This window comes from Labrus mixtus, chromosome 15, assembly GCF_963584025.1.
Source record: "Labrus mixtus chromosome 15, fLabMix1.1, whole genome shotgun sequence".
Lineage (NCBI taxonomy): Eukaryota > Metazoa > Chordata > Actinopteri > Labriformes > Labridae > Labrus > Labrus mixtus.
In genome coordinates, this window is record NC_083626.1 from 26382808 (window position 1) to 26404189 (window position 21382).

General features: G+C 44.0%; 1 protein-coding gene across 2 annotated transcripts in view; it reads left to right on the forward strand.

Annotated features, from left to right (window-relative positions):
- The window catches only part of nckap5l (NCK-associated protein 5-like), a 48254-nt gene that overhangs the window by 14256 nt on the left and 12616 nt on the right, over window positions 1–21382 (forward strand). The window contains exons 1-7 of one of the 2 annotated variants that reach the window (XM_061058163.1): window positions 3967–4405; window positions 9136–9220; window positions 17750–17890; window positions 19576–19644; window positions 19733–19771; window positions 19857–19976; window positions 20702–20794. In XM_061058163.1, coding sequence (XP_060914146.1) covers window positions 17750–17890; window positions 19576–19644; window positions 19733–19771; window positions 19857–19976; window positions 20702–20794 — 462 coding nt within the window. In that variant the 5' untranslated portion in view covers window positions 3967–4405; window positions 9136–9220. Of the gene's footprint in view, window positions 1–3966; window positions 4406–9135; window positions 9221–17749; window positions 17891–19575; window positions 19645–19732; window positions 19772–19856; window positions 19977–20701; window positions 20795–21382 lie in introns of those variants that run through there. The other variant, XM_061058162.1, reaches the window with a different exon arrangement.

Genomic DNA, 21382 nt, shown 5'->3' on the forward strand with positions numbered 1-21382 from the left:
ATGTAATCAGGACTTATGTGTAAATGTCTCGTTTGTTTAAGAGGTGTCAGTCGCTGTGACGACGGTGTGACCTGCGCTGCTTTACATGATGTTTGCATTGAATTTAAATTCAGTCACATGACCTCCTCCTCCTCCTCCTGCATGGAGAAACTCTTCTTCTCTGGTTTGTTTCCAGGCAGTTTTGCCTCCATTAGTGCACAACTTTTATTGCTCCTCCACATTGTTTTGTTCGCCTCTCTTCATGTCCTCTTTACTTTCTGAGCGGTTAGTGGAGATCCTCACTTCAGGGGGAGAGTGGATGTCAGAGAGGGCGACAATAGGTCCTTTTATGTGGTGAGCGTTATCCTCATTTCCTTGTGCTCGCTCCAGGGGGACCATGTGACCGGCTCTCATTCAGGTCATGTCGGCCTGTTCAGCCTTTGACCCTCTTAAGAGAGGGGACGAGTCCCTCAATGTCCCATTCATCCCCCATACAGATGTCTGTGTGCATTAATGTCTGACACAGCAGAGGTATGACGATCCTCTGACAGGCCTTCATTCACTTCTTCAGCTGATACGAGGAGTTAACTGTTTCAGAGTCTTTATGACCTACACTGACACGCAGACGAGGCCTGCACCATAAGAGAAGAATATGTGACTATAGGTGATTTACATTGTGCAGTATTACAATAATAATATGAAATGGGATAAAAATAAGTGTCATATTTTATGTCTCTGTTGTTTTACACCAGGATTCTCACGATACTAGAGTTTTAAACTTTGATACGATTCAAGTTAATGTCAAACAATATATCCATACAACAGCAACAAAAATCTAAATCCTAGTCTGTCAATATTGGGTAATTGTTTTTAACGACCACTATTTGCATACAAAGTTATGCACACTGTCTTAATTGCAAAAAAAACAACAGATTTGTAAAAACATAAATATTGCTGATTCAGACCCTGTGCAGGAGTTTGACTGCAACTTTTGACTTCGTGACAAAGATGTAGTTCTTTTTTAGAAAGCTTCCGTACTTATCGATGCGATTGATCATTAAAATGGTGGAGATCGTATCGTCTTTTAAAACATGAGGTGTTGAAAAGCTTCAAACATTTTGACAACGTCTGTGTTTGCGACATGTCCAACCTGAATCAAAGCATTTTTTACACCAATTAATCTGAGGATAGCTAGTGGCTAGCTTTAGCTCCATTTGACTGCATCTGAATGTGGTACTACAAAAGTCCCTCTCTGCAGGGTGCTGGTTTTTGCTCAGGGGTCAGGGGTCAGATCGTGCAGAGGATGGTCTTCTGTTCGACTCCTATACATGACCATTTACCACATGTCATCCCTGTTTCTGACTATCCAGTATCCTCCTGTCCTCATAATAAAACATAAAAAGCCAGATAATCATAATAATGAAGTAGTCCCCTTCTGGCCTGGGAACACCTTGGGACCCCCCAGGATGAGCTGGGGAGAGGGACGTCTGGGGAAACTTGCTGCCACAAGACCCGGCCCCCGATTAAGCAGAAAATAATGGATGGATAGAAGTAGTCCCTCTTTGTGTCTGACTTAAAAAAGTGAGAAAGCTAAAATCTGACTCTTCTAAAACTAAATATTCCCTTCAGCTGACCTCAAATTAAACATTTTAAGAACATGTGTATCTGTAGTGCATGGTCACATCTGTGATTCTGTGTTTTTCAGCCACTAGGTGGACACAGATCAGAGGCTGTGCACGGCTGCCATATGTGTGTTGAGTAATAAGAGGATAAACTCTGAGTGGACACGAGCTCTTTTGATCTGGGTGATTTTTTGATGTGGAGCTCAGCGTCTGTTGTGTCTGTGTTGTGGTTTATTCCTGCTGACCTGTGCAAGGTTTTTTTTCTTTCAGCTCATTTGATTCATTTATCTTTGGGGGTTTTCCCTCTCAGGTTCCCACACTGGACTCATCAGTTTAGTGCGTTGTTGTTGTTGTTGTTGTTGTTTTACTTCTTCTTCATCGATCTTTGAGCACCACGGCTTCGCTCTCGGACGCAGAAATTGAAATTCTGCTGTGAATGAATCTGGGACATTTTGTGATCTGGCCAAACTGGCTAGACTGTTTTTTGGTCAAATCTAAATGACAATAGCTTGAAACAACCGACATCCATGTGAGCGCCCCGGGGCTTTTTATTTTGACTATAGGAAGTGTGGTGTGGGGGGCAAAGTCGATTGAGGTCAGGGCCTCTTGTCGACTCGATTAGGGTCAAATTGATAAAGAAATCAAATCAGCACATTCAGGTCTGTTTTGCTGCATTCTTTTATTGCTTTATCACATTATCCTCCAACATTCAAGTCATGATTTGGTGTTTTCTTCCTCCTGCTGTTGTTGCCTTGGCACCCGGTCGTTTTTGTCATCAGACTCGGTTTAGTGTGTCTGGTATGTCTGGGGGGAGGGGGGGGTGGACGTGGGGGGGGTGAGGATGATGTGGCTTCATTAACAAGGAGACAGATGAGTCACGCAGGGTGAGACCTGCAGAGATGCACCAAAAACATGAACCCTGCTGACCGGTTTCGACACGACGCAACGCTGTGGAAACATGCTGTGCTCATTCACAGAAACATTCTTCTGCTGTCTATGAATGACTTCATTATATTTATATGAAACAGACGCTCACTGCGCAAAAACATTTTGAGTCATTTTCTGTCATTGTTCAAGCACAATATTCCAGATCATGTCTGGTTCCGGATTCTCATGAGGGCTCATTTGATGCTGGTCTTTGTTTTATGTGATGGCAGACTGTCCTGTTGGGATCTTTAGGAAACACAAAGGTCGTTTCTCTGCGGTGTGAAAGTTTAATCTTTAAGCTGGGGACCAATTTGATAATCGAATTGGTGAGGTAACGGTTTAGCCAAAAAAAAAAAAACCACCAAATATTAAATAGTTCATAGAGAGGGCGAGAGAGAGAGAGAGTGGGGAATCACATGCAGGAAACTCCAAACTCCCTCTGCACCTTTAAGAAAAAGCTAAAGACCCAGCTCTTTCATGAATACCTACTAACTTAATGATGATGGTCTCCATATTATTGATGATGATGATGGTAATGACGATGGTTTTTGTTTGATAACGACGACTTATAAGATGGTTTCTATACTGATTAGAGCTCTCAAGAACTGCCCTCAATGTTGTGCTTTGCCTCTGGTCACTTCCTGTCAGCACCTGTGTGTCCAATCAGACTCAAAGCTGATCGTTTGCTCTTACTGACATTGTTCCCTTTTTTCTAGATCCTTGTTTGTGTTGTACTTACTCTCTGATGTACGTCACTTTGGATAAAAGAGTCTGATCAGTGAATTGTAGAATTGTAGAAATCCAGGCCGCCCGCCTAGAGGACTATAGCCTCTGTGCATTGGCCACTCCCACTAACCACTACTCCACTGGCGCCCTGGTAGATCACATATTTGTACACTGGACAACAGCACAAACACTTTTGTCACTATTTCTTGCACTTAATGAACTGATCGATTGTAGCAATTATAACAAATAAAATGGTTAGTAGGATGAAAATCTGCTTTCCAGCCACTCTTCTTTTTCCTCAGCGCGGTCTTACAGGCTCCAGTCCAGAAACTTATTACCGCTGTGATTGAGGAAAGACAATCCTCTTAGCACCAGAAGCCTGTTTTATTTCTAGGCCACTGACTGAAAGTCTCTGCGCACAACTCCTGTCAGTTCAGCGCGGGCTGTCGGATATCCTCTCTGTGTGTGTCTCTCTTATACCTTCCTTTGTCCGCTACATGGTGGGCCCTCTTTTTTTTTTTTTTTTTTAAACACAACCCCCCCCTCCTCCCCTCGCCTCGCTCTTCACCTCTTTACGGCCAGAGCCGGCAGCTGCAGGGTTAATGTTTAGCAGCAGCAGCAGCAGCAGTAGAGAGAGAGAGAGAGAGAGAGAGAGAGAGAGGGAGGCAGGAGTAGTAGCAGGAGGAGGAGGGGGAGGAGGAGGAAGGAGAGCGGCAGTGAGGTGGGGGCTGGTCCACAGCTGTTGTAGTAGGCAGGGTCTATCGGGGTATAGGAAGCCTGCCTCATTCGCCCTGGAACAATGGGAGACATGGCAGCCTCTGCAGACAGCACACACACACACACACACACACACACACACACACACACACACACAATGCACATGCCCAAGGACGGGCCTTCTCTTCTAGCCGTGTAGCGTAGAGGAAACCGGCTTCCTCCGCCACACTCGCAGGTTTGACGGCTTGCTTTGAATGGGGAGGGAAATAATCTCCTCCGCAGCCGGAAAACAGAAATGTAAGGTTGTGGCCTTTCTGTCTCTCCTGGTTTTTTTCTCTCTCTCTCCTTCCCTTTTGGTGCCTTTTACATTTCACTCTGCTGTGAGGAGACCTCGGATGCGCTGACTGAATGACTGAAAAGGCAGCAGGAGAAAGGTGAGCTGACCTAACGTAGGAATCAAAGGTGGGGTGGGGGGGGGGGGGGGGGGGGGGGGGGGGGGGCTGGTTTTATAAACCTGCAAGTTATTGTCAAACATATTCAGCTGACGCGGTCTTTTCTGGATCTTTTCCCACATGTGTTTGCTTGTTGTTGCGGCGGTTCTGTGTCCAAAGCAGGCAGATGTTTACTCTAATGAGATTTAAAAGATGTGACAGCGAGGGGACGTGTGTTTTTAGGAGGTCTATTGTGACATGTACGGACTTAAGAGACCCCCAAAATGCGAGTCAGAGGGGGAAGAATTCCTCGATCTTTAAATCCTGACATGTCGCTTTCTGGGCTTTTTTCTGCGGTGTTTCCTCGTTTCAACAACAATTCTGTGGCAAAATAAAGCTTGTTTTTTACCTGTTAGGGAGGTCAGTGATGTGACAATTGGGGGGATGGGGGGGGCTTTGAAGACCCCATAATGAGACAAGAGGTGTATACTTGCAAACCTATAAATACTGATAGATTCACAGCTGACGTGGTGATTTCTAGTTTTCTTTTCTGTCACGTTTTCTTGTTTTGTGTCAAATTTAAAGACAGTTTTAACCCGTCTGAGATTTGAATTTGAAGTTATATGAGAACATGTTTTATGACGTCTACTACGACGAGACGTGATCGTAGACATCCAGGAACGTGAGTCACTAGCTGTAGATTCATAAACCTGTTTTTTTACTGAGTCATTTCCACAGCTCACTTTGAGTTTTCTTCACTCTTTCATCGTGTTTCATGTTCTGATGGCAGTTCAGGTAAAGCCAGGTTTACCTGCCTGAGATCGATGTAATGGAACAATAGGGGGGGTGGGGGGGCGCACATGTTATTTAGGGGTTTTTATTGTGACATGAACGGACTTAAAAGACCCCGAAATGTTTGTTTACAGGTCTGGATTTGTAGTTCTGTACGTTCTGATCGATGAAGTGTTTTTTGCTGTGTTTGCGCGTCGTGATCACGACTCTTAGTCCAAATAAATCTGATTGTTACCGGCTGTATGATATTAGTAAATAATGGGGTAGGAAGGCCTTCTTTTTGTCTTTTTGTGTGGTTTGATTGTGACATGATTGCACTTTGAAGAACCCAAAACATAAACACAAAGGGCTGAATTTCTAAATCTGTAAACACTGATTTGAATCTCTGAGCTGACATCGTGTTTCTGTGTCAAAATAAAGCAGATGTTTTTTAGGGAGCGCCGATAGCCTAGTGGTTATGTTGAGCACTCCATGTACAGAGGCTGCAGTCCTCGTTACAGCAACTGTGGGTTCGAATCCGTCACCGCCCCCCCCCCCGCTCTCCCCTTAACATTTCCTGTCTCTCTTCAGCTGTCCTATACAATAAACACACAAAGGCCCAAACATATATAATAATAATAATAATAATAATAATAATAATAATAATAATAAAGCAGATTTTGACCTGTGTGATGTTCTGTGATAGTAATGGCCCCTGCTTGTGTGTAGTTCCATTTTGAGAAGTATGGGACCCTGACACGTGAGCATGTGGTGGATTTATAAATCTTTGAACACAGATACACTTTTACAGCTGACATGATCTGTGATTTTCTCATGTTTACTTCTTGATTTGATGGTAAATTTGTGTCCAAATAAGTGAAGATTTAGACTTCTTTGAGGTGATGTAAATGTATTGATGGATCTCGTTTTGGAGGAGTCTCGATGGTGATTGAGGGGAATTAGAAGACCCTAAAATATGAGTCAGTGGGGTCTTGATTTATACAGCAGACGTTATCTTTTTCCAGATGTTTTGTTTATTTGAGCTTTTAATTCTTCAACAGGAAGAGGAGACGTTGTGCTCGGTTTAAAGGTGACATGAAGATTCTCTGTTTGCTTCATGTGACGGCTGAATCTGTGCTGACATGTAGCAGATTAGTGCCTGTGTGACGTGTTAGTGCTGAGACAGCAGGGGAACATGTTTAATCGATCTATCGTAACATAACTAGACGATGGAAAACCCCAAAATGTGAGTCGAATGGTGAATCTGATCCGTAGATCTCATGAGCTTTCTGGGGTTTTCCCGAAGTGTTCAGTTGTTGTGATGTCGACTAATGCCCTAATACAGTCGATTATTCCGTTTTTTTTATGAAACTGATGTGACTAAGAGGAAATAAGAGTTTTGTGAGGTCTAATGGGATATGAAATGACCATGTAAGGACCCCGACATGTGAGTCAGAGGAGGAAGTGGGATTTGTAAATCTGTAAATCGTACAGATGACATTTTGTTTTCCTGCTATGACGATGATTCTGTTTCTGGTTTTACTTGATTGAGACAAGAAATGTGACAGTAACGGCAGATAAATGTGTTTTTTTGTGCATCGCTTGTGACATGAAGGGACTGCATGATTGTGATTCAAGGTAGAGAGGTGGAGTTTCATGTGCTTTATGTTTAGCGGTGTTTGCTTGTTGTGATGAGGATCTCTTGTCAAAGGAGCATATTTCTCCTGAGATGAGATGTAAGCGATGTAAAGCGCAGCAAGGTGAGGTTTAACGGCGACATGAGAAGACTCTAAAAGCAGGTATGATTTGCTTCCTGCGTTTGTTTTCAGGTTAGCTCTGTGGGCTAGCTTACATGCTAGCAAAGCAGCATCACGGCTGCTTTGTTTTGGTTGCAGCAAAACAATGTGTCATAAATCTGCCAGGCGAGCGTGCACACTGCTGCGGGTTTACAGGCTTCAAATGTTTGTGGTTTAAAAACAAAAAGCACAGTTTGTGGTTGTATCAGAGACGGGGAGGAGGACCTGTGATGCGCTTCCTCCGGGGTGTGTGTGTGTGTGTGTGTGTGTGTGTGTGTGTGGTGGAGGTCGCCTGGCACAGATTTTGAAGAAGCATCATCCCTGCGTTCACTTTGATTGCTCTCAGACATACATGGCGCACATCCAACCTTTTCAGGGCCCTTTTTTTTTTTTTTTGGAGAAAGGAGAAAGGAGCTCCCCTCCTCCTCCTCCTCCATCCCCTTCATCCCCTTCATCCCCTCCCCCACCTCTCCCCTCTCCTCTCTCTCTCGCTCTTCATCCCAAATATTGCTTGTGTACGATTCGTCTCGGTGTGTACAGCCAAACATCAGACAGGAAACAGCACAGAGGGAGCCCGGCAGCCTGATTCTGTCCCCCCCCCCCACGTCTTTGATATCTATCTGCATCTTTATTAATGAAGCAGACAATCACGCTGTATCAGTGCGTCTGCAGAAAAAAGAAATCAGACTTTTTGGCCTACATTCTTCTTCTTTTGGTGTCGGAAAAAAAGATTCTCTCCTCCCCAAAAAAATCTGGTTCAATTCCACCATGTGAGGATTTAGGTTTTTTTTTTTTTTTTGTCACATTGTTTACATCTCCCGCCTCCTCCTCACTCTGCCTACACAGCGAGAACTTCAATCTGCGCCTCACCAGATTGGCAGATGGAAAGGGTGGTGTTTGACATATCCTGAGACGGTCTTCGCCAATGCCAAATCCCCCAAGAGAGCGACGGAGGAAAGGGAAGAAGAAAGGCACAAAAGCTTCTTAAATCATGTCAGAGTCGCCTTTTGATTTTTTTTTTTTTGTGTGTGTGCCCTCATTCCAACAATCTCATCCACTCGACCTCATCTTGCAGAAAAACCCGCTTCACTCGATATTTCATCACTTCCTCAAAACACAAAAAAAAATCAATCTGTCCTTACTTTGCTTTTTTTTTTTTTTTTTTTTGGTGCCGTGTTGGTGATCTTTTGCTTCTTGGCACATCGGATCACAGTCCACAATCTGCTCCTTCAGGTGTATCTAGGTGGACGCAGCTCGACCAGATCACCCGGCCCCCGCTCTATTAAAAACCAGATTGAGAGGGCAGATGCTCAACACCTCTAATCCCATTTCAGTTTGACAAGATCTAAAAGGATCAGGCCCCGTGCCCCCTGCAGGACCGACGCTCTTGGAAATGAAGAGTTAACACTGCAGCTAAACAGATCTACGGCGAGGAAGACAGACGGCAGCGTTCCCGTTTTGGATCTTTAAATGAAACCTCCGGTAGAAAGTGAACATGATTAAGTGGGCGCTCTGTTAACGGGGGGAAACCCGCATCAGACTGCAAAACTTCCATGTGTGTGTGTAAAGTCCTGCGTTATCAGAAAGACGTTAAAAAGGGGGAGTTCTTAAATGCTGTGTCTGCTGAATTATTCATCCATCTTTCTTTCATTACACTTTACAATGACTCAGAGATGAAAGGAAAGACGAGATAGAGGAGTGTGGGGGGGGGGGGGGGGGGGCGGGGGGTCTTGTGGTCTTGGCATGGGTGGCGTCTGCCGAGCACTGGTATCTCCCGAGGGCAGCGCAGCGTCTTCCTTCTCCTCCCTGGTTTCCTGTTCACTCGCATATTCGAGCAAAAGCAAGAACATCACAGAGGTGACATTGGTTGAACAAAAAAAAAAAAAAAAAACCCCAAAAAAAGCAAAAACCAAGCGGCTCCTAAACCTCCCACAGTCCAACTTCTTGAAATCTTCTTTTCTGTCCTATGATTGGAGACACAAATAGGATTTGGCCACGAGATGTGAGGAGGTTTGTTAGCTGAGTAGAAGAAGAAGAAGAAAGAGGAGGAGGAGGAGGAGAAGGAGAAGAAAGAGGAGGAGGAGGAGGAGGAGGAGAAGGAGGAGGCTGCTGCTGCAGGAGTTTTATTTATTGAGATGTGTCCCTGTGTGTTTTTCTCTCCCTCAGCTCCTTGGTGCTGTTGTTGGGAGACAGAGGCGCCTGACAGGAGACCGACTCCTCTTCAAGGATCATAAGAGAGCTGAAACCACAGGTCAGTCTTTTCATTATGTCACGTTTGTGCCTTTAAAGTAATAATTATATTAACCAGAATATGAAAAGTTTCAAAAGTAAAACAAGGTGTTAATGCCATTTAGAATAACTTAAATACTTGAGTACTCGCTAATTATACATATTTGTACCGTAAATAAACATCTGACACAGACCCCCGGCAGCCTGCTATGATGTCTGCGGTCTTTAAATCGCAGTTCATCTGAATGAAGAGACGGGTGATGCTAACCCTCCACGAGTCTGTACTAACAGACACTTTGAAGTTCTGCACAATCCTGCTGCATCTTCTTCCAGTCTTGTAGCTGTTGTTAGCCGTGATGTTCTCCTTCCACACATCTTAATGGAAGCAAATCTCCAGTCGCCTCTTCGGTCATTAGCGGGTTAATCTTCTCTGGTGTCATCACAACGACGTGCGCTAACGGGGTTAGCAAACGATGTGACCTGAGACCTCCTGTTACCTTCATGTGCTGTAAGCTCATGTGGTTAAACGTCGGGCATTTCTGTGATATGTAGGTTTAAAGATTTATTTTTGTGCTTGTATTGGAGAGATAGGACGCCGGATAGAGTTGAAAACCAGGGAGAGAGAGAGAGTGGGAAATGACATGCGGGAAATAAGCCACAGGTCAGATTTGAACCTGGGCCGCCCGCTTGGATGACCGTAGCCTCTGTACATGGGGCGCGCGCACTAACCGATGCACCACCAGCGCCCCCACATTATCGTTCTTATCGAAACAATAAGGGAGGGGTCACAAGTCAACTGATTATTTAATAAGCCGACTTCTTCAGTAACTCAAACATTGATGTTAGGGTGCGTTTACCTGACCTTTGAACTCAGAGCTGTGAGGAGTCATGAGCATCATGACCCAAATAATTGAAATCGAATTGAATTGTGAGGCTGTGGACAATACCCAAACTAGTTTTTTGGTTTTTTTTGTACCTCATATCGTCATGGCAACACTGATCAATATCACCACACATCACATCTTGTGGCAGCTCAGAGCTGTGAGTAGTCCCACCCGAGTTAACCACATTCCAATTACGAGTTGGTAACAAGTCGGACAAGATACACGAGCGCGCCAGGAGATCAGATCACCCGCCACACGCCATATACGGGTGTTTTTTATTTATTTAATTTTTTTTGCATTGACAGGTCTGAATTTGCTCAACCTACTAATCTGCATTTTCTTTTGATGCCCCAAACTCGTGGAACGCCCTCCAGCAAACTCTAAATATCCCTCTCATCCAGAGTTTAGGAATTTGATTTAGAAAAACTTTGTTTCAAATTGTAACTCTTCTAAATGATCTCGGAGGTTTTTGTCACGGATTCTTAGTGTTTGTTGTGTTTTGCTTGTTATCTCGACCGCGTTGAAAATGAGGGAAACCTCAGTGTCGTTTCGAGAATAAATTGAATAAAGGTTTGAAATGAAATGAAATGAAATGAAATGAGTCACAGTGGTGGGTAAATAACTGACTTCATCAGCAGAGTCGGCCAGTCCTAAATGACGCCCACATGGCTCCGCCCCTCCTCATGTCAGGGTGTGCGCTGATAGGCTACGAGACGGAGAACCTACACAGTGATAGTCTACGTGCTCAAAGTGCTTTAGGGTCTCTTCCACCACATGGATTAGCATCTCTAGATAAAGAGGCAGCTTAAAAAAAAAACTAGTGACTGGTAGAGTTTTGAATCCCCCGCTCACAGTGGCAGGTAGGCGAAAAATGTTAATTTCCAACCCTGCCTGGCGATAACAGCACACTGCGAGATAGGATACTATCGGTGTGTTTGATTTGATCACACAAAAAGAGGACTACGTTGTTAGTAGTTACAGCTAAAAAGTTAGTGTCGATACATAGCAGCCATGTTGGATTTAACTCCTGATGACGGATCAGAGCGACCTCCTTCATGAAAGTTGTTCTTGTGATCGTTGTTCTTCCTTTGAAGTCGTCCATGTTTCCTTCTGCTTTTGGGTTTGGGACTGAGGATTAAGTCCAGAAGAGCTGCTGTTCGTCTCACATCTGGATGACACCTTCCTGTTTGTTTGTGCTTTGTTTATTGTTTGAGCTTGTTCTCGTCTTCGTGCTGTCACACCCATGAAAAAGTGAATCTGACCTTCTCCAGAAGTCGCTGCTGGGTTAATTTGTTTAAAAGGACACCATGACTATTTATTTACAGTAGATGACACGTTGAGTCCCCCCCCCCCCCCCCCCCCTCCTGGTGTCCTGTTACACTTTTTATTTGTTTGTGATGAATGCTCAGCAGTGTCCCCTCCTCAGCTCACATTCTTCATGTTCAGGTATCCGTTTGAGTCGCTTCAGGCCCGAACAAAAAAGCTCCACATGCTCTGCTGGCTCCGAGGCCAACACATGATCCTCTGTGTTTTGTTCTGTGATTTGAAGGGCTGAGCCTCGCTGCACTTTGTTTACACTTGGCAATGTCGCGTTTAGTGGCCGTGTGTGTTTCTGAGACGGCTGGATTTAACCAAACAAAACAAGAAAATCAGAGCTGGCTTTGACCTCTGCTCCTATCTGTTAGCTTCTCCTCTGGTGGTTCTCTTTATGTTATCACTTACAGTCTCCTACTCACTGAGCCATAAATCTTACTTTAGAGTCACACACACAAAACAAAGACTCCTTTTGTTATGAACAAACATGATACACTATTTTTCAATAGTGAACATTTCAGCTTGTGATCAAAAACAGACTCAATGAAAAACATGTTTTTAAGAGGGATCAGAGATTATTTAGACATCACTGTAACTACTTGGTCAATATTTTTATTGCTTTTTCCTGAGTCGGATATGGATCTGCTCCCAGGTTTAATTGGTCCTTCCTTGGCCTGAGCTATACGTTTCCACCGAGTTAAAAAACAGGACGTTAAATTTTCCATAATCCTGCAGACAAACAGAGAAAATGCACAACGACCATAAACTTTCTTGGCTCATCTTTAAATAATATAATGAAAAGAAAAAGAAGCCTTTTCAGTGCATGACTGTGAGTTAAGATGGCGTGTTTCTAGCCTGCGGTTTCAGTACTTTCTACCTCCATGGAGACCCCGCCCTCCACCACTCAGCGCTGCCGTGTTCAGAGCGGCTCCAGTATCCCTCCCTGCGTGTCTCTGGGGGGTTTTTCTCTGTGGCGCTCGAGCGGCTGAAAGTCTGCCAGCCCGAGCTCCGTGGAAGGAGCTCCCTGGCACTGCAGGCCCGCTGAGACACACTGACCCTGTCCTCTGCCCCCTCAATGAACCTCTGTGTGCTCAGTTAAAGGCCTGTCACAGGCTGCAAAACCACCAACAAGACGACAATGATGCAGCTTACAAAAGAGCCAGCAGCCCCTGTGTCTGTCTCTTTGCTCTCTCTGTACATTCAAACTTAAAGACACAATAAGTTAATCTGTAAAAGCAGAGCTCACTGTGAAGTCACTTTGACCTTCTGTAAGTCCGAGATAAAAAAAGACATCAAGACTAGAAAAACAAGACGATGTTAGAAAAACATATTTAGATTAGAGCTGCAAACATTCGTCTGGTTTCAGGTTTTAAATGAGCTGATTTGACTGATTTTCTTTTTTATTTGACCGCTTTAGATCGCTTTTATAATTAAACTTTTCTCCCCCATGTTCGGGGACAGTCATCAGACCCGACCCTGCTGATGAGCTCAGAGCTTTGTTCACATCGTGATAGAGCAGCGGATCAAAAGTCAGAAGGGAAGTTTACATTTTCACAGCGAGGCCTCCCCGATCACTCTCTGGTTGAAGCTTCTTCACCGGATTGGCTGCTGTGTCACGTTAGGTCATAGTTTCCTGAATATGTTTCTTTTTCACAAAACAAGACCCTAGTGTGGTAGTCAAGACCACATTAACCAAGACCAAGACCTGAGTGCTCCGAGACCAAGACAAGACCAAGACATACCCGAGACCTGAGTGCTCCGAGACCAAGACATACCCGAGACCAGAGTGCTCCAAGACTGAGTCAAGACCAAGACCTGAGTGTTCCGAGACTGAGTCAAGACCAAGACATACTCGAGACCAGAGTGCTCCGAGACCAAGACATACCCGAGACCAGAGTGCTCCGAGACCAAGACAAGACCTAGACCAGAGTGCTCCGAGACCGAGTCAAGACCAAGACCTGAGTGCTCCGAGACCGAGTCAAGACCAAGACTAAGACATACCCGAGACCTGAGTGTTCCGAGACCGAGTCAAGACCAAGACCAGAGTGCTCCGAGACCAAGACAAGACCAAGACATACCCGAGCCCTGAGTGCTCCAAGAGACAAGACCGAGACATATAGGGATCGAGACCGAGTCAAGACCAAGACCAAGACCAAGGCAGGGCGAGACCGAGACCATAAATATCTCATAAAAATCATCATCTTGTCACTCACTTAAACCGTAACACCGGGAAGGTTGCAGCCGTAACCGTGGGTTACAATGCAATGAAGTAGAAGGAGTTTTCCGTCTAATCTCAGTAATGATGTGGACAGTAGTGATGGTCTTGACCGGTCTTTATTTAAAATCCGGAGTCTGCCCAGTCTGAGACCTTCAAAAAGTGGTCTCGACACTCCACGACCCTAAACACTAAAATCTCCTTCCGGGAGATCCTGGATCAATGACTTAAAAATCGTTATTTTTGCATCTGCAGCGCTGAGGCCATAAACGTCTCAGCGTTTCATAAACCGACAGCAGCAGTATTTAAAAATCAATCGTCTGACACTCAGGAAGGCGCCGCAGACGTCTAAAGGAGTGTTTGGTGATAAATAATGGACCTCTTCATGCCCCGTCATCAGATGATCGGCTCTGTGATTGGACGTCGTGACGACTCAGATCAGCTCTTATTTTAGACGTGAACTCCTGTTGGATTCTGGATGAACGTTTTATTTTACTGCTGGCATTTTCAGCAGGCAGCTTGTGACATTAACTCTGCACATCAAAAGAAACCGCAGCAGCAGCAGCAGCAGCAGCAGCGGCGGTGGCAGAACCACATTCTCCTGTTATATTTAGCCTCACTTTTTGTTGTCTTTTAGTCCACGCTGTAATTTCCATCAGAGTGCAAACGCAGAAGGGACGTGTGCCTGTTCCTCTGCGCCGCTGCCCCGGAGCTTTAATGTGCATTAGAGAGGAGGAGACGAGCTGGTATTTATAACCACTCCCGTATCCAAGGTCAAATGGATGGCTAATATCTGCTTCCTGCATTGATCAGGCCTCCATTATACGTGTACGTCTGTGTGCGTTCAGTCAATCGCAGCTCAATAAGCCCCTCCACATTTGGGATTCAGCAGCGTGCGGCGCTCGATAATCTTCCTGTAAACGCTTCACAAACGGCTCCGGTTACACAAAGCCCGGCCCAGCTCTCTGCTGAATTCTTTTGAAACTGTTGGAAGCTTTCAAACGCTGTGCAGAGAGTGTCTTTACTTAGTGTGTGTGTACAGATATAAACTGTACATTAGAGCTTCATAATTCATCACTATTCACTGTTAGCGTGACTTTAAGCCTTTGCTCTAAACACGCTAACACTCAGTTTATCGCATTATAGAAATACAAACTATTCAATGTGAACAAGAATCGCTTTCACACTCTTCATGTACATCTGATCCTTTGAATGGAGGCCTGAGTGTAATGGATGGAGCTCGTTAAGCTAGCTGTCAGGTGAATCGGTGCCAAATTAAAAACCACGAGTTAGAGCTAATGTACTAATGTTTAGTAGGGCTGGATAAAAATATCGATTCGACAATGCCATGATTTTTTTCCCCAGTTCAATTTCGATTCAGGGACCCTAACCCTATTTCCGGTGTAATGACACCCCGCTCCAGTGGGGGGCGCTGTGGGTGCCGCCGTACTTCCGCATACTGTAATTTAAGGTTTTATTCTTTGTTTATTAAAGAAAAATGCAACGATAAAACAAATTTTTGAGTCAGTTTAAACCAATACAAACAATTCACAGATAATTATTTAACAAATATCAGAAGGTACCGTGATTAATTATCTGGGTATTTCTGTCATCTTTGCGTCATCATTAAATCCATATCGAATCGAGTCATGACCCAAAGAATTTAAATCGAATTGAATTGTGAGGTTGTGGACAATATCCAACCTAGTTTTTTTTTTTTTTTGCACCTCATATCGTCATGGCAACACTGGTCAGTATCATCACACATCACATATTTAGGGCGGCAGTAGCTCAGCTTGTAGGGACTTTGGGTTGGGAAGCAGCTCAAAATCTGGAAGCTGGAGAGCTGCCAGGGCGCTTCCCGAGTACTGCCCAGGTGCCGTTGAGCAAGGCAACGAACCCACCCAACAGCTCTGGCTCGCTCCCTGAGTAGCGGTGTACAGCGAGCAACATGCTGTGACGCCAGGTGTCGATACTCTGAACACAAATTTACGCGACTGTTTCGTCCCCGAGGAGAGCGTTTGAACTGTTGTTTGTTTGTGTGCGTCACCTGTTCTCGTCAGGACACCTGTAAAACTGTGCCAGTCCCTGATTGGCCAGCAGCCACAGAATCGGCCTCGTCTCATCCGCTCTAATGACTCCTTAAGATGTGACAGTTGGATCTGGGTCCACTTCAACACACACATACTTACACACACACACACACACACACACCTGGAGCCTTGCCTACTAGACTGGTTGTGGGCCATTTGTCCTGCAGGGTGGCGTGCTCACAGACTCGGGCAGCTTGTGCGCTCTGCGTGGCGCTGCTGTTTGATCTGTGGATCCGTTCGTGTTTAAACCTGAGAGAATATGGACACAAAGGCTTATCTCCTGATGCAGTCCACATATCTGAAACAATGCAGGGTGAACGGATCGGACTGTTTACCCCGTAAACCTCCATATACAGTAGGTGATGTGTTGTGTGTGTGTGTGTGTGTGTGTGTGTGTGTGTGTGTGTGTGTGTGTGTGTGTGTGTGTGTGTGTGTGTGTGTGTGTGTGTGTGTGTGTGTGTGTGTGTGTGTGTGTGTGTGTGTGTGTGTGTGTGTGTGTGTGTGTGTGTGTGTGTGTGTGTGTGTGTGTGTGTGTGTGTGTGTGTGTGTGTGTGTGTGTGTGTGTGTGTGTGTGTGTGTGTGTGTGTGTGTGTGTGTGTGTGTGTGTGTGTGTGTGTGTGTGTTGTGGAGGTCAGATAAACAGTCTATAATAATGTTAATGTCATCAGTGTTTGTTTTAGTCTTTCTGTGAGAAGCAGACGGGCGGAGTTCAGACAGACGCAGAATAATCATCTACAGATCTGATTGTTAATTAAGTCGTTCATGATGTAAATACGTTAAAGGTTTAAAGGTTTCCTTCTTCTAAAACGAGAGGATTTGCTTCTTTTGAAAACTGTTAACGTGTTTGCTTCAGATTTTTTAGAGTTAGGAGGATTAGGGTCAGGAGGACACAAGACTTTTAAAAATGTGACTGTGGACTCTGGGAAAAAAGAAGATTTATCTGACAAATGTTTGTCTAAATGAGGAATAAATTCACAAGTTTAAAATGTTGCTTTAGCTTGACTAATAGATGTTCTTGTCTTAATGTTTTGGTTCACAAGCTGAGGATTTATTTTGGGTTCTAACTCTATTTTAAGTTCCTGTTAATGACCCTTTTTTGGATTAGTGGAGTTTAAAATCAAACTACATGGATACAAAGACATAAAATAAAATAAGAAGAAGTTGGAGAACAGGATAGAAGGCGTCCTGAGAGTCTTCAGTCTCTCTTTAAACAAACAGAAACAAACCACTCACACAGAAACAGTTGGTGTTATAATCCCTCTGAACGCAGCGCTCTTACTGTGCAGCCGACCTGGACGTGACATCATCTACATAACACGAGCTCTGAGAGTTAATTCAAATGTTGATCCATTTACCTGAGTCGCCTTCAGGTGTTACTGTCTGTCCGAAAGCAAAGAGCTTTACGAGCCGTGGAGGAGTATCTGTGCCCTGAGTTTAACCTCGCAGACAACACAACGGGTCAACCACTGTGATTAAAGGTTGTGGATTAAAAAAAACGTCTTTAACATCGACATTTTTAAACATGTTTGATAGACAGAGGCTCAGTGAGTGTAAAGATTTAATTGACAAACTGTATCATTTTGAATACAAATTTGAGGTGCATTTATATGGAACTGAAAACAATTCTGAACGTACGCTGTGACGTTTCTTGTTCTAAATCCACTCTGATCCTGTATTTGATCATGTCTATAAACCCCTCTATTTCAGCCCTGCTCAGAACAGGCTGTTTCTGTGTCTGTACCTTTAAATATGTAAATGAGCGGTGTCTGACCACGCCCCCTCTCTGGAAGGGCTTGGGTGTACTCGGTGCTTTCTCGCTCCATGTCCTATTGTTTACGGTGAGAAGGCAGACTCAGAGGGCAGAACAAACACCTAGCTGTGGGAGTGTCACCCATCTGGGGGAGGGGCTACTGCCCTTTGTGATGTCATGAAGGGAAAATCTTCAAACGGCCTGTTTGAGCACACATTTTCTGAAAAGTGGTTTCCTGAAGTTAACACAAGAGATTCAGCAGTTAAACTCTGCCGTGTCTCCTCCCGTGTTTCAGATGAGAACAATGTCTGATGAGACAGAACAGAGAATGTGTGAGGAGGACTTCGGTACGGACGAGGAGGGCGAGGAGGCAGACGTGGAGTCGTACCTGGAGGACAACAGCAGCGAGCTCGTGGACCGACTGCGAGAGCTGGAGGTGAGTGAACGAACAAACGCTCATTCAGAACGAGGAAAAAGTTTGGAAATAAGATGATTTGTTTTATTTTAGACACATAATCCTTCCATTAGGGTCTAAATCCTCTCCTGTATACGGACATAAGACGTGGTATTAATGAAATACTCACATTCTTTCAGTAAATACTCATCCAGCACACACTTCCCTAAAGGTGACAACAACCTGTTTGAGAAGTTTAAAAAAGTCATAGAAATAAATATTGTTGTTTTATATGGTATGTATTTGACTGTGTTAAAACGTGCACTTGTGACTTTTATGACTAGTGGTAAATATTTAAAGGCAGAATATGCGATGTAGCAGAAATCAAGTTTATCCTCTGAAAATAACTGCTTTCCGAGTCCTATCTTCACTTTGTTTACATCGCCAGGACGGCTGGCTGACTCCTCCCCTCGTGTATAAAAGTTGTTTAATTGAGGGACTAGAGAAAAGAAGAATAACATACTGTACTCACTGCTTAACTGTGTTTCTAGATCACGCTCATTTCAGGTAAATTTACATGCAGTGTGAAGATACGAGCATAATAAAGATCACTAGCATTAGCATGCTAACACAACAATGCAGCACGAGTTGTTTTGGTTCATGCTGGTGCTCAAGGGCGACATCTGCTGGATCAAAAAAATCGCATATTCTGCCTTTAACAGTGACCTGGTTGTATTCTTGTTGACTCAGCACTTTATTCCGTCGGTAATGGAATCTGCTAAGTCAGTCAAAGATCGCTGTAGCTTCTCCGCGGCGGCTTCATTCAGTGCCTCTTACCTTTTTTACCTCGTTAGCTTTCTTCATGGATTTTGTCTTTTGTCTTTTTTTAATACCTTGCTCCAAAACCAATCAGCCTTCAGGGAAAAACCAAGTTAAAGAACCCGGGTTTTTCTTATTGACTGTGAGCTGTTAAGACTTTTATTATGGAGAATAAATCCTGCTTTTCCCTCAGAGCGAGGAAACTTCTTGTGTCATCAACCTTTATTCCTGTGTTGGATTATGGAGATGTGCTGTATCTGGGCGCCTCGGCCAAATGTTTACAGTCATGTTTGTTGAGATTTGTTACTCATCACTGTGACCTGTAAAAGGCCGTCCTTGAAGGCGCACACATACACTGGCTGAGTCTTTATAAAGCTCTTCTTGGTTCAGTTCCTTCTTATTTATGTTAAAACCTCCAAAGAACCAGAAGCCACAACGCCTTGGGTTCCTGTGATGTTTTTAAACTCTCTGTTCCGCACTGAGCTCGGGAAAAGAGCGTTTAGTTCTGCTGCCAGTATGACTGACCACATGTAGTTCTGCGTTTTGGTGCTCTACAGTTTCCACCTGATGTCGCCCCTTTATTCTGATTACGCTGTTTGGTTTGCTCTCTAGCTGACGGATTGTTTCTGGAGCGAGGCCGTTCACACATTTAAAAATCAGAATTAAAAAAAGAAAAGTTTGTGCTGCAGGGAAAATCTTTAAAACTGGAGGATCTCATTTCACTTGAAGCCTTTCACTCGATCTTAAAAAGATAAAAAACGCAAGACAATTGGACAGTGCCCGATGTGTTTCTGTGATCTGTGATCACAACTCTGCACTCTGTTCTGTGTTTTTATAATATCTTCAAAATCTTTGTTTTCTTGGTTCATAGTTATGACATTAATAATGTTCATGTTGTTTCTTCACAGGCAGAAAACTCGGCTCTAATGCTGGCCAATGAGAGTCAGAGAGAAGCTTATGAGAGATGTTTGGATGAGGTGAGATCACGTTGTAGAAAAGGCGTACATTTCTTTACTTCTCAGCAAAGTACTCGGTGTTAAATTGAACATCCTCTTGTGTTATTAGGTGGCCAACCACGTGGTCCAGGCTCTGCTGAATCAGAAGGTAACATGTAGCTGAAGTCTGTGTTTGGATCATTCTGTAGTGTCATACATGTAGACTGATGTTTTCTGGTGTTGTCACTGTGCAGGATCTGAGAGAGGAGTGCATCAAGCTGAAGATGTTGGTGTTCGATCTGGAGAGACAGAACCGAGCGCTTTGTGAGCTTTTCCAGCAGAAACTGCCCAACCACCCCACAGCGCACTACCAGGTAAACCAGTCCATCTTCCACTGTGAAGTTCTCCTGCTGGTGTCTTTAAAGTCTTAATTTAAAACATGATGTAAACGTTCTTCACTGGAAGTAAAAGTCCTGCATTCAAAGGAGAATTTGTGTTAAGTTTTGAAAAGCCTCTTAAAGGCTCCAGGTGCTTAAAAGTGCCTCAAGTGACATCACTCAAGTCAGCGACATTTGAGGATGAGTACAAGTTTCAAAATGAATAAATGGAGGTACTGAATTATAAAAGATGCAGATGGTTTCATCTCTGCTACATTAGTTTCTACCAGCATAACACACATGTATGTGGAAGAGTTGCATTGTGGGTAATGTAGTCAGCAGGTTTTTAAGGGGTTAGGGTTAAACTGTTAAGGCTACATTAGTTTCTACCAGCATAACACACATGTATGTACTGTCTGTGATAGAGTAGCATTGTGGGTAATGTAGTCAGCAGGTTTTAACTAAGGAAGAAGATTGAGCAGCATGGTATAAAATAGAAATACTCCCTAAAAATAACGACATGTCCTCAGTGCACGGATCTGATTCACGTCAGCCTCATTCTTTCAAACTGTGGTGAGTCAGTAGAGAAGCTCAGTCTTTCCCCTCTGCTCTTTGTTGTTTCCAGCAGATGCCAGAACAATGTATCTCTAGTCATCTGTGTGTATAATAGCCTGCAGTGTGTACAGCGTCCTCGTAATTGCCTCATGACTCTCCCGTTACAGGTCCAGGCGGGACCCCTCCCAGACTACAATGCACAGCTGCACAATGACTCTGCCAAACAGGTGGAGCCTGCACAGACTGAAGCACAAGCCAAGGTGATTATTACAGAGGACACACTGCAGAGCTTTATACTCCAACATCAAGAGGGGAACAGCGGGATTATATCAGAGCCTCTGAACGAGACTACACCCCCCCCCCCCCCCCCCGCCTGTTTGTGACAGGACTCATTAAAAACCTAAAGTGGTCTCTTCCTTCCTGCATCAGAGAGCGTGTTCTCATTTCATCATGTCGCTTTTTGGTTAATCCAGCAGAACTACAGCCCATAAAGTGGTTTATTAATAATATATTTCCCTGAACCCTGAGATTAAACTCATAGGACACCTCCCGCATTATAACTTTAACTTGTATTCGTTTGTGAGCTTTGTCTCATAATGTTTATTTTAAGCAGCAACTGAGACTTCCCTGTTAGTCCCCCAAGATAATAATAATAATAATAATAATAATACTTTATTTGTATAGCACTTTTCTATACAAGTAACAAAGTGCTTTACAACAGAAAATAAAAGCAGAGAGACAATTAAAGCAACAGGCAGAGAGTAAACAAGCAGTCAACAAAATCAGACTAATAAAATAAAAATAAGAACAATTACCAAAATCACAGAGTAAAAGCATTTTTATAAAAT